Source organism: Octopus sinensis, unplaced genomic scaffold (assembly GCF_006345805.1).
Source record: "Octopus sinensis unplaced genomic scaffold, ASM634580v1 Contig09569, whole genome shotgun sequence".
Classification (NCBI taxonomy): domain Eukaryota; kingdom Metazoa; phylum Mollusca; class Cephalopoda; order Octopoda; family Octopodidae; genus Octopus; species Octopus sinensis.
The window spans coordinates 143,985-156,580 of record NW_021831847.1 but is presented as its reverse complement, the minus strand read 5'-3'; the positions used below and the strand labels follow the sequence as shown (position 1 = coordinate 156,580).

At 36.5% G+C, this 12,596-nt stretch overlaps 1 protein-coding gene across 1 annotated transcript; it reads right to left on the bottom strand.

Annotated features, from left to right (window-relative positions):
• Positions 1-4,230: 4,230 nt before the first annotated feature.
• On the bottom strand, positions 4,231-4,874 carry LOC118761139. Its single transcript, XM_036498841.1, has 2 exons — positions 4,572-4,874; positions 4,231-4,539 (listed from the first exon to the last, which is right to left on the bottom strand). Exons 1-2 carry the CDS (start codon positions 4,872-4,874, stop codon positions 4,231-4,233), a joined length of 612 nt encoding a protein of 203 aa, XP_036354734.1.
• Positions 4,875-12,596: the final 7,722 nt, after the last annotated feature.

Here is a 12,596-nt window from a genome sequence, read left to right as displayed (position 1 = left end):
TTGGGCCTTCCACCTCTATTGGAAACTGGAAAAACAACTGGAAACTGGATGTGTTCCTGGAATTACTCTGATAATCAGGATTCTGTAACGTTTAATGTTGTTGCAGATGCAACAGTCACTCTTGCAACAGATCCTCGAACAGCAGCTTTACCTATCATTCTTCATGATATGAATTTTAGTGCTCCTAACACAATCTATAAAATCCAGCAATGTTGCAGTGCCTGCGCGATCACTTTAGATAGTCCTGCTAGAAGCTCTAAGCCAAAGCGCTGCATTAGGCACAGCAAATGCAGACTTAAAATTGAGTAAGTGAACCCTCACAACTTTAGATTATGTCCTAGCAAACAACTACAAACAAAGTAGCTCTGCAATCTTAGCACTCAATCTCGTCAAAAGCACGAATTTTTGAAATATTGCTGACAATAGGCAAGGAAGTCTAAGAGGAAATCTTATTGTCAATACCTCTGCGGATGTTTCTTTGTCTAGAAATCAAAGTTTTGAAATCATTAAAAGTCAAAGTGGATTTGCAAATGAATTTCATAATGTCTCCTTTCACAGTTTTCCAGCTTTCGTGATCCCGAACCTGTCTTACTTGTAAAAAGGCGTTCGATTAAATACAAACCGTGATGTTTCTACCCATTTTAGTGGACATTCTCATATTGTCTTTTTTATGATTTTTCAGCACAACTCATACTTCACAGGAAAGTGCCTTCGACTTAAACATCAAATTCCATGAATAAAGTATTCAAATAATGACCAACAACTTGCTAAGATTGACCTATCAGATCCACAAAAAAGACATAATTAAACCTTTCCTCAAATCTTGCTCAATCGATCAATACAGTTACCGATAGTTCCAACGAAAACTTAACTCTAGTCGTTGAAAAGTCTGGAAAAGATCGACTGATCTACAATCGAAAATGTAAAAAAGACAAATTCATCGCGCGAAGCAATCATCGATATTCTTGACTCAATTTACATGCGTGCATTTGCCTTAAGATATCTTGAACAAATCAAAAAGACAAATCAAACAAACAGACAGCAAAGCAAAAAGGAGAATCAGGTTGGATTGATTGGGCTGAACTCCAAGAATCTCAGTATATGAATATTCAATAGATTCTATACAGCTGCTGGTAAATCAGGCAGATGTCTTTGCAAAGTTAAATACTTTGACTGTTGGCACTGAAGTCTTAGGTCCTGGCCAGGGGAAACCTCACTCATACTGCAAGAAGAGTGATCCAGCTTGCAGGAGAAACAGCATGGCAGGAATCACTCAAAGCACTCGCTTGCATAGCTGCCCATGACACAGTCGAAGCAGCAAGAGCAAATGTGACAGATTTTGATGGTGTTATTGTTCTATAAGACACTGAAAAGAGCTTCACTGTTAAAACTACCACGAAAGTTCCCTAATGTTCAAGTAATTCTAGATAATCCAGTTGTACCTCATTAATTGTGCGTTTGTTATATTTAAAATGAACACTCCACACACTCATCACCGGTTTAACAAAACTAATTAACCACACAGGCAGACACAGTCTGTGGCAGTGAAGAACATACGGGGAAACCTTGCCTTTTACCTCGTATCCAAATTTAATATGTGCCCAATCAGTGCTTTCAGCTCTACCTCTCGCAAGGCAATCTTTGCGGCGATATTGTCCTTCCAAGTACTAGGTTGTCTGGGCTTAACCGTCAATTCTTCATAAGTAACTTGATATAAAGAAAGAAAATCTCGTCTAGAGACTGTGGCTGCTTACTCAACAAATGGTGAGTATCTTACACGCAGGTATCTTTCGGGTCATCTCTGGAGACCAACGAAAAGGCAGAGAGATTCACAGAGAATACAAATGTTTGAGTGATAAACCCTACTCTGATGCACATGAACTATGGAAGGACTCCTCCTCGAAGCAAGTGTTTTATGAGACAAGTATTTAAATGATTAGTTTGAATAGGTAAATTTGTTAGATGTGGTGCACGCATCATATCACCCGGATCACGTTGCATAACTTTTTTCTTTAAAGACATTGTATAATAATTACGTACAATCGGGAAATTAGTTATTTAAAAGCCTTTCAGTGAAAATTGGCGAAATAAAATGCCAAGAGGAAAAAGGGAAAAAGGTATTTAATATCTAAATGAAAATTAGTTGGTCGTTTCACGAACTAAAAGAAGAATTAGAAAAATTTGGAGGTAAAAGAATCATCCATTTTCAGAATCGGCGGTTCTAGCGCCCAAGGTAGAGAAGGCACAAGAGGCAAAGAAAACACAAGAGGTAGAGAAGGCACAAGAGGTAGAGAAGGCACAAGAGGCAGAGAAGGCACAAGAGGTAGAGAAGGCACAAGAGGCAGAGAAGGCACAAGAGACAGACAATTCTAGCATTTCTACTTTAATCAATAAAGAAACATCCACCAGCCAGACTACATTTGACAAATTTGCAAATTTAGAAAAACTAATAAAGGAGTCGACAAAAGGAGATAATAAACAATTTCAAGGCTTCGATTACGAAGACTTTGATTCTATACCCTACAAGTGAACGGTTAAAAATAATTATTTGAAGTAACTCCAAGTGGGATGAAACAGGTTGCACTACAGAAGGAACTGGTTTGTTAGTTCTGAAATTGTAGAAATGATTCTTCCCGATTGCTATTACAGTCATAAAATAAAGCAACAAGTACTTTAATTATTCTGATGTAAAAAGCTCCCTTTTTTCCGCACTCACCAATGTAGTGACAAAACGTTAGGGCTCTTATTCTATCTGCAAACTCAAAACGAATTCCACGTCCATATAAGCAAAGAATTGTATTAGTGAGGAAATATGGCGTAGATATAGTCGGAATTGGCGATACCATAAAACGGAAAAAGTATGGATAATTGGGTCAACAAAAGAAAAGAAACAATTAATTGTAAATAAACCGACATGTTCATTCACTGAAACATTCACTTACATTGATCCCGTCAGATTTATGAAAAAAGTATATTTACAGATTAATTTTAGTTCGACAAAGAATTTTCAATCACTCCCGATAATCTGGAATATATAAACTATTCAGAATTACTCAGAGACAAGGGACCAAGTGATATTCATTTGGCAGCTGAGGCAGAACTGAAGAAAATGTTGAAAAGAAAATAAAATTTATTGTTAAAATACTTTTTTGAGTTTTTTAAAATAGATTTTAGATTCAAAATAACAAATATTTGTTTAGTTTTAGCTGTAGGCATTAATAGGATATCTCGAATAATCTATAGCTATTTTCGAATTTAAATAATATACATTTTTGCGTTTAATGACATTAAGACTTCTAAACTCAGTAAGTTGATCAACACCGCAGTGATTCGCAAAGAAATTGGAGGATTTACTATCTTTCAGGGCAATTGTTGGTCAATCCTTTCGTCAACTGCTTTTTCCATTTCCAACAATACTAACTGATTACCACTGAGGATAGAGACTAATTGTTTGTCTTGTGTCAACATGGGAATAAACTGTCTGGGTACACGGAGGCAAGACAGTTTATAAAAGAAGAAAATTAACTATTTAAACAAAGTTTTATTTAATGAACCATGCAAATACATGTATTATTTACAACTGATATTACTACTATTCTGATGGAATTGGTCGTCAGGGTTCAATCGATCCTTTTCCCGTTGTTTTCTATAATAACCTAAATGGAGTACCCTTCTTCTGAACTAATGAGCGGCATGATTGTGATGAGTGGGGACATTATTTCATTGTCTCTAGTCTTGAATACTATCAATATTATTTGGTCAAATCAACTTGACTTGAGTTCCTTTTTGAGTGGCTGACTTGATTCGAACGAAAAGACAAATTTGAGAGCTTTTTTCAAGTCTCTGAGCGACCGTTTGTAGAAATACAATTCTTTCTCAAGCTTCTGTATTCGTGAATTGGGAAAAGACTGACTCGGTCCATCTTGACACAAATTATTGGTCTCTAATGACGTCGTCTTTTTTAAATCAAATCACAAAAATACTGCCAATGAAGTATTTCCTTGTGAAGCATTTTGTAGCTCGAGTTTGCAGTCAATGAAATCGTCGAATAGTGCACTGAAAAAAGAGACCAAGTGCAAGGGAAGCAGCAATTTGAATGTGGCCTGGCCGTGAGTCTATCGTCAATGTAAACCTGATTTTTAGCATTTTTTGTAGGATTGTTGACAAGTTCTACAAGTTTGGACATTTCTGCCAGTTCGAGCGTTCTTTTAAATATTTATGAAAGCTGAACTACCTTCGAATTTCCCGTGGCTGAGAATTCAGGCTTGATTGTTCTTCGAGGATTTCACGCTTTATGGACTGGATAGAAGACTTGAATAGCCGGTCGTCTGTAGACCAGCACTGAATTTCAATGATTTTAATTTCCTTGACTATTTTTTCAATTTCGTCAAAAAAATTTTCAAGTTGACTCACAACATCCTCAAAGGTCGCCTCTGTGGGTCTCAGCAATCTGATGTTTAGAGCAAAACACTTAATTCTAGGAATGATGCCGTCCTGTGACACACGAAAGCAGCTGCTTTCCAATTCACCAATCTTTTTCTGATGATATGGTTAGTTCAAGATGAGCAAACCCACAGCAGAATTGAGTTTGATCGACAAATGCACTTGTCAGGCGGAGAATGAATAAAAGTTGATTGGACACTTTCAAACTCGTCGTACATGATTTTATTGACATTTAAACGTTTTTCTGAATTAAATTTGTCGACGATATTTTTGATTAGTTGCTGACGTCCAGTTCGGCGACTGTCCCTCAGCTTGTTAGTTCCATTGTGACTCTCTCCGCTGGATTTGTTTGCCGAACATCTCCCATTCACGTTTTTATCAACTTTGAGACTGGTCTGACTGTTTTTTGTCAGTTTATGCTGCTGTGTCATAGAAACCTGGAGTGACTACCAGCTTAGAATTTTCTTGAGAAAGCAGTTCAATTTCCTGCATTTTTTGAAGAACGATTTCCTCTCTAATAGAAAGTTCTCTAGAAAACTAGAAAGGTCATAAGACAAGAGAACTTTTTCGTTTTGTTCAAGCAAATATTTTACATGTGCTTGTTGGGGATCTTCTTCGCAGTCGGAGACAACTTTATCAGCCGTAGCGAGCCAGGCTCGAATGCTTTGTCGTCTGTGCAAATCTGTCTGTTCAGTGGCAAGCTCGTTCAAATAAAAACTGGCTTCTCTGATTAAGTTTTCGTAGTGTCGTGAGTGAGTACGTAAACTATTTTTTGTCAAAATACTCAAACTCTTCGAGGTCTTTTACTTTGCGAGTCTTTTCTTCCTCAGCCTCGTTCTTAAAAGACATAGAACTCATCTTCTCGAGTTGCAGTTGCTTCTTTAAGTCTCGGACTTGTACGATCAGTTTCTCGATTTTTGTAGAATCGACATTTTTATTGATTACAGCCTTGTTTCGGATGTTCCGGGCCTATACATAAAAAGGAGATGTTCTGACTCTGTCCGCGTATTTGAGACTGATGAAAGTCTCGTCCACGTTGCTCAGTGCGGGACTGACGCAACAAATCATCAACGTTCGAGCATTTCCGCCCAACGAGTCCTACAAGATAAAAGATGTAACTACTTTTAATATTCTCGTAATCTTCGAATCTCTGTAAGGCACGTGAACTGATTTTTTTTCTGAGAGTGCGCTGATGACGTTTCCCAGGACGAGGAGTCCGCTGTTGATGTATATCGACTCCTTCAATCTAATTCCGCAATTTCCCGTTTTGTTTGCCCGCTCAGATCCGGCCAGATCAACCAAGTTCAGCTTGGAGGACACCGTGTTTGCTGGGGTCGGGACTGGGAGGGTACCTAATTTTGTCGTGTTCCCTTCCCAGTCGACCTCTAACTCACTCCAAGTCTGATCTGTCTATATAAAGTGGATAGTTACCAATCAAAATTGTAAAAATTGCATGAGAACGACTCGAGCGGTCGTTCATGAGAGTTGTTCCAGTACTCCTAGTCTCCGATCCTTTCTTTAGACACGTTATAACGTCATCAATGGAGTCACATACAACTTCCAGGTTGTTTACTAGTACTACAGACTTTACTTGTGAAACAATACTTGTATTTCCTCTTTCGTCCTCTCTGATGTGGACTTCCTTTGAGTCGGAGCAAAGTAGGTCGACCACTTCCTCTTTGTATATTTCAACGTAGCAGACCCTCACGGAATATTCGTAGTTCTCGGATTGGCTTTCTTTCTAAGTGAAAGATGCAACGACAATTCCAACTTTCACATGTGCATATATGGCTTCGATCGACCTTCTGATGACGCCGAAAGAGTCTTCGTGGTCATCTCCACTGATTGTGAATGTTTTCCCACTTCCCTAAATGTACAATTCAAAACTCTGAACTAACAGTCTGCCCATAAGCAAAGATTGTCACGTTGTAACCTTCTAAAAAGTTGACTACCAATTGGCAAACGCACTCATTGAAGACATCAGCCTAAAAATAACTACACAAATAAATTGACCTGTTTGGCTTTTTTGTCCAACACATAATCAAATGTAAAACAAGCTTCTTTTCCATTTACAATGATTTGATCAGAATTGCACGTGTAAATTCCGCCGTCCCCACTATCCTCAGTATTCAACGGAGGACGGATCTATTGACAGTCACTCTCTTAGTATACGCGGACTGCGACTTTGACGTTTGTTTCGACGTGACTGTTCATTAGAGTGGTTGTTATGGTAATTATTTTTCTTTTCAAAAATATTGGTTTATTAAATAACTGCAAAAATGTCTAAAAAAGTGTGTTTTGATAGGCGAGCTCGACAAATCGTGATATGCGATTTTATTTCACTTATTAGAGATTCGACAAACTCCCTCCGAACAGAGGGCTGATAGATCCATTCAATGAAAAAATATGGGAGATGATGTATACTTGTGTTGAATCTTTTCCGAACCTAGAAAACAAAAAACCAACTCTTTGGAAATTCATTTAACAGAGCAGACTGGTGAGTTCTCCAACACTCTTATACATACCGAGTACCAGTTCCCGGACGACATGGACTTTCATATGTAGGCAAGGTTCTCAGCTTTTTTTAATTCGTTGATTTATGAAATTAGTATTCTTAATAAATTTAAACAACTAAATAAGTGATCAAGGAGACGTCCTTACTTTTGTAGTCTTCGCTGTATATCTTAAATCATTTGTCGCTTGGCTCACCTACGACGTGGTGTCATTGCACAATAAATGTGAAAAAGAGCCGCAAACTCCTTATCCCTTCTTCATGGAGACGTGGATGGTGTCGTGCATTTCTATTTATCTCTGGCGATGTCAAACCAAATCCAGGACCAGCTCTGATTATTGCCCAAGTCAACATCAATGGAATTCTAACAAAGATTATGGAACTTGGACGATTTTTCAGTCTAACTCAGTGGATATTGCTTTAATTCAGGAGTCAAAACTCACACACAAAGATTCAACCCCAACGTTCCCTGGATATTCCGTGTTCCGAAAAAACCGAAAACTTGGAAAAGGTGGAGGCCTCCTAACCATTATCCACAATCAGATTAATATTATGGACCTATCAAACAAGATATTGGCTATTATGGACATGGAAGATCTTTTAGAACAAATCACAGTGAAAATAAGTTTGGGATCCCTCCGGATGACGATAGCCTGCATCTTATACCTCCTGCATCTTCATGTTATATACCTCCTAAACTTGGAAATCAGCTCAGTGGGTTGATGACAGCCGAGCTCTTCTGAGATACGTTATAATATCTTTCAGGAGAAATTACTTGAGTACGTTTCAGGTATGACTAAATATTTTTTTTGAAGCTCCTTTTCTACTGTCGGGATTCCGCTCAGTCAGAGATATTATCGTTCAGACTAAGTTTGAATGCTAGTTTAAGTATCAGCGACTGCTTAGAGTTGTACCAGAAGTCTAGTGTGTCTTGATGGGACTCTGGGGAAAGCGGACTTGTTTAAAGCAATGCTGAGTTGCCTACTGCCGCAAACTTGATTAATTTTGTTTATATAGATAGAGACATCGTTCAGAAAAAATAGGTTTTTTGAAATGTCAAAGATTAGCAAATCGTCTGTAAAGTAGAAAGTAAGTCCAAAGATCAGCGCGGGTTTGGAAGTTGTTCGTAGCCATGCTAAATAATAGAAGTCTATGAGTAGAACCCTGACGAACTCTTCTCAAGAGGAAAATCTTCATGAGTTAAAACCAGACTGAAAGAAAAGAGTGTCGGTTCGACAAGAAACTTGTGAGCTAATACACAAACTTTGTAGTTGGATGGGGGCATAGGCATAATCCACAACAACTGTCTCCCAGAGGAACAAGTCGGTCATTTCCGACTAGTCAAACCCTCCACGTAGGGCTTTATTATTAACCTATTCGTCTTCTCCTCCAGCACTACTGTGACAGAATACAAAATCGTCGTTAATAAACGTGGCTTTTCTGGCTTCCCGATGACACTAAATGGACGGTTGTTGGAACTGGTCACTCAGTGGAACATTGATTTGTGCTCGGTTTCTGACCAGACGAGCATGGAAGTGGTTTCCCTCGACTTGGTCACTCACACCCTGTCATTCTATTTTCCTACCTCTTTGTTAAATAACGAGCTTAATTTGCCTAAATCATCTTTCACTGCTAAGTTCAAACATATTTTGAAAATTTGTACAATTTTAGAACAATTCTTTTGATAATATTGGGCAAAGAAGGATGAGTTTTTCAAGGCATTATAGTTTTTAAAACATAAATTATTATCAATTAGAGAAATAAAATCGCTGAAAAATATTTAGCGATTACGTAATATTCTTGATCGAAATGGAGACAAAATTGAGCGAAATTGAGAATTGTGAGGTGGATGTAAAAAAAGCGAACCCAAATTTGTTTTGAATACAAAAAATGCTTGAGAGGAAAATAACTCTATCCAAGTTAGTGTATCAAAAATGAACAAGTCGAACACATCAAAAAAAATTTTAGTTGAGTGATGTAGGTACTAAATGATGGATGACATTGAGAATGAGATAAGGAGTTATTTTAAGGATGTGAATTATATTGGAAATGATTTTTTTTAATTTTACGTTGGGTACCTAAATTGTGATAATTAAATAAAGGATTATAAATATTATAATGAAATTCCTTTTGCCCTATATATTACTGTGTCACCAAGTGGCATCTGAAATTAGCATCAAAATCAAAAAGGTCGATTCGAAACAAGTAGAAAACTATCATATTGAATGGTTCAATACACAAGTAACAAATTGTATTTCAGATTGCAGGTCGATCACTTTGATCCCTACAACATGGATGAATTCTCTATGAAATACATATATTCTTCAAAGTATCATAAACCAGGCGGTCCAATCCTTTTTTATCCCGGAAACGAAGACCGAATTGAAAAATTTGCAGAGAACCTAGTCCTTTGTTCCATTTATTTAAATAGGAATTTGTATGGAATGCTGCAGCTGAATTAAACGCATTTATCATATTTGCTGAACATCGATATTACGGCGAGTCAATCCCAAAGAATACCCATCATGTGAAACACAATTATAATGTTTAGAATGAACCATTTCCCTATTTGTCATCTCAACAAGCAATTGAAGACTACATTGGACTGATTTATGAATTATTTCCTGACGAGAAGGTCATAACCATTGGCGGAGGATATGCAGGGATCTTGGCAGTTCAAATGAGGATGAAATATCCGGCAAAAATAACTGGGTTGACCTTGTACTCTAAAATAGCGCTTTTGCCTCATCTGCTCCTATTATGATGTTCAACGGATACGCTGACTGTAGTTCTCCCTATGAAATCACCACAAAGGCTTTTCGAAAAGCAAATCCAAACTCGGTCGAAAATATTAAAAATGTCCTTAAACTCGTCCAACTTGATTACCTCAGTCTGATCTAAGTCAACATAGTTTAGAATATCAACACACTACATTTCGTAAACTTAAAATTTGCGATCTTCATGATCTTTCAATGGCTTATTTAAATATACAAGATGTGTTTTCAGTGGCGGCAATGGCTAACTACGAAACTCCTTCAACACTTTTAAAGAATTTACCAGCCCGTCCACTTGATGTATTGTTTGTACTAAAAATTTTTAGAAAATCTCAGAATTTTTCTCAGCTCCAAACATGAACAGAGATGAATTGGTCTCAGCCTTATATAATACTCTTGAATTTTATTTTCAAAATGATAGCCAAACGGAATGTATTAACATAACCAATACATTTGACTCTTCGTTTTCAACTGAGAAACAATTCCAGGTTTTTTAAATGAAAGAACATTTTAGTTTTGCACTGAAATGCCTTTTTATCTATGTTCGCGAGAAAGTTCAAACAACATGTTTCCTGAAATGAATTTTGATGTTGATAACATAGAGCAGACCTGTTGGGATAATTTTAATGTAATTCCAAAATGGAAATTCAATATTATGAATACGAATATTAATGATTTGTCTTCATTTACGAATATTATATTCACCAATGGAGAATTTGACCCCGTTAATGGAGGATGCTATCATAACACGGCTAACGAGGGGATTACTGTCATTGAAATCTCCGGAGCTGTTCATCAATCTGACTTGAGGAAGTCGTCATCTTTGGACAGCATAAGTCTGAAATCTGCAAGGAATCAGACGATCAATATAATTAAATCTTGGCTCTCCTAGAAGTCAATTACTAATTTTAATCAAATGGTTAATTTTTCTTTATTAAAAATAACAAGACAAATTTTTTCGGTTATTGGTTAAAATTGAGATAATAATTAAAATTTACATTAGAAAATGGAAAAAAAATTCTAGATTCCATATAAAAGATTCGCCTGCTCCTAACTCTAATTTTTAACTCCATGCGGGCTTTGCCCACCCCTATCCCTAACTCAAATCCTAACCAAATCTTAAATAACTAACCCTAACCCTATGCGGGCTTCCAAATCTTAAAAAAATTAGATGAAAAATTTCAAACAAAATCGTTAGTCAATTTTTGTAATTCTTGATATATGTACGTTAGTTTTTTCACCATTCTCATCTTTGTTCAAGTACATGTCATGATAATTATGTTCGGCCTAATTAATGTTAATTAATCCTATACCTCAATGCATTTAAGCTTCATGCATAATTTAATTCTAAGTCTTTTTTTGACTATTCCTATTATAGGTGTCAGTTTCAGCAAAGTAAACTGATAATTTATGAAATCAAATAACTATCGGAATGATCCTTTTGAGAACGTCACTGTACAAAGATTCAGTCGGTGACTATAAAAAGATATTAGAAAGTTGGATTGACTCCTTTAGAAACAAAATTGAGCCAAAGATGGGTGAAGACTCGATAAGCAGCAATGTAAGATTAATAATAAGACTAGAATTTGTTAATGATAGACTAAATATATCACCGCTACTTAGTTCCTGCAAAGGACCTGTTCCATCAAACAATTATAAGTTTATGTAGATATATAAAACGACTTAGTTTGATGTAACCCTATTCTAACGGCTGTTGATAAACGATGTTTGTCGTCTGTCCTTTCTTGGCATATGTGAATAATTTTCCTCTTAGGCATATCCTTGAGCATCTCACATACAGCTGTCCATTTGTAAAGCACTAGCTCTATAATAATATAGCACTAGCTCTCTAACTACAATCTCTGGTTCACAATCACCAATTTGATCTTCATTGTTGTTTAATCCACGTAGAGACTTTTGTTGAAGAAATGACCTCACTAACATTACTCTCTTAAATCCACATTCAAATCGGTTTACCTCAAAAAAGGAAATAATCAAAAAATATAATCAACTAATCCTTTTTTCTAGCGAAATGCATTTCTTGTGTAGCAAACAATATTCACTTTGATTGAGATTGTACTGATAAGTCAACTCACGCAATGACTGCCAACTCAATAACACAACAGACCTTCTTTATCTCCAGATTTTCTCTCCACAATTCTAAGAAACATTTCGGACGTTTATTTGAATGGTCGGCACTACAAGTGGCAATCATCTTATTCTCCATGTCCCCAATGTCCTTTCTTAACACATCATTCTCTTTCTGTATCGTAGACAGTTGAAGCTAAAAGAATCAACAATTTTTCTACAAACTAAATATTCCTTCCGAACTTGCTTTTCCTTACATATTTTGTCAATAAAAGACTTTTCGAGTTGCTTTGATTGCAATATTTTCTGCAATAAGAATGTCAAATACCATCAATTGGAGTGCCCTGTCCACAACACTCAGTCTAGCTCGGTAGCCTTCAAGTCTTTTCTCAACATGTTCGAAACAATCTATAAAATATAAATAATTGAATACATGCCTATAAATTTCAACAAAATCATGTTCAATTTCCTTTTAAAACTCGTAGTTTCTTGTTTAAATAAATTATTCTGGGATTTTACAAAACTCTCCCTATTTGGGGCGATCTTGAGTGATGATTTCTAAAAATAAAAAAATTCGCGAACATTAGGAGTCTTTAGTGGGGTGTTGCGGACGCCAATGTCATTCCGATATATTGGATTGTAGTATCCGACAGGCGGAATCTCCGCTATATATATTAAATTTACAAAATACATGATTTTTTATCAGTAAATCGAGGCGTCCTACTGAACATAGCGAAAAAGTAAATAATAGCGCGGTCTTTATTTATTAGTTATAAAAC

Bases quoted from the DNA above. Each gene is read 5' to 3' on its own strand.
- LOC118761139 (XM_036498841.1), bottom strand. From the start codon at position 4,874: ATGACACAGCAGCATAAACTGACAAAAAACAGTCAGACCAGTCTCAAA. The intron at 4,540-4,571 runs GTTTGCTCATCT...CCATATCATCAG, and splicing joins CAAACTCAATTCTGCTGTGG to AAAAAGATTGGTGAATTGGA.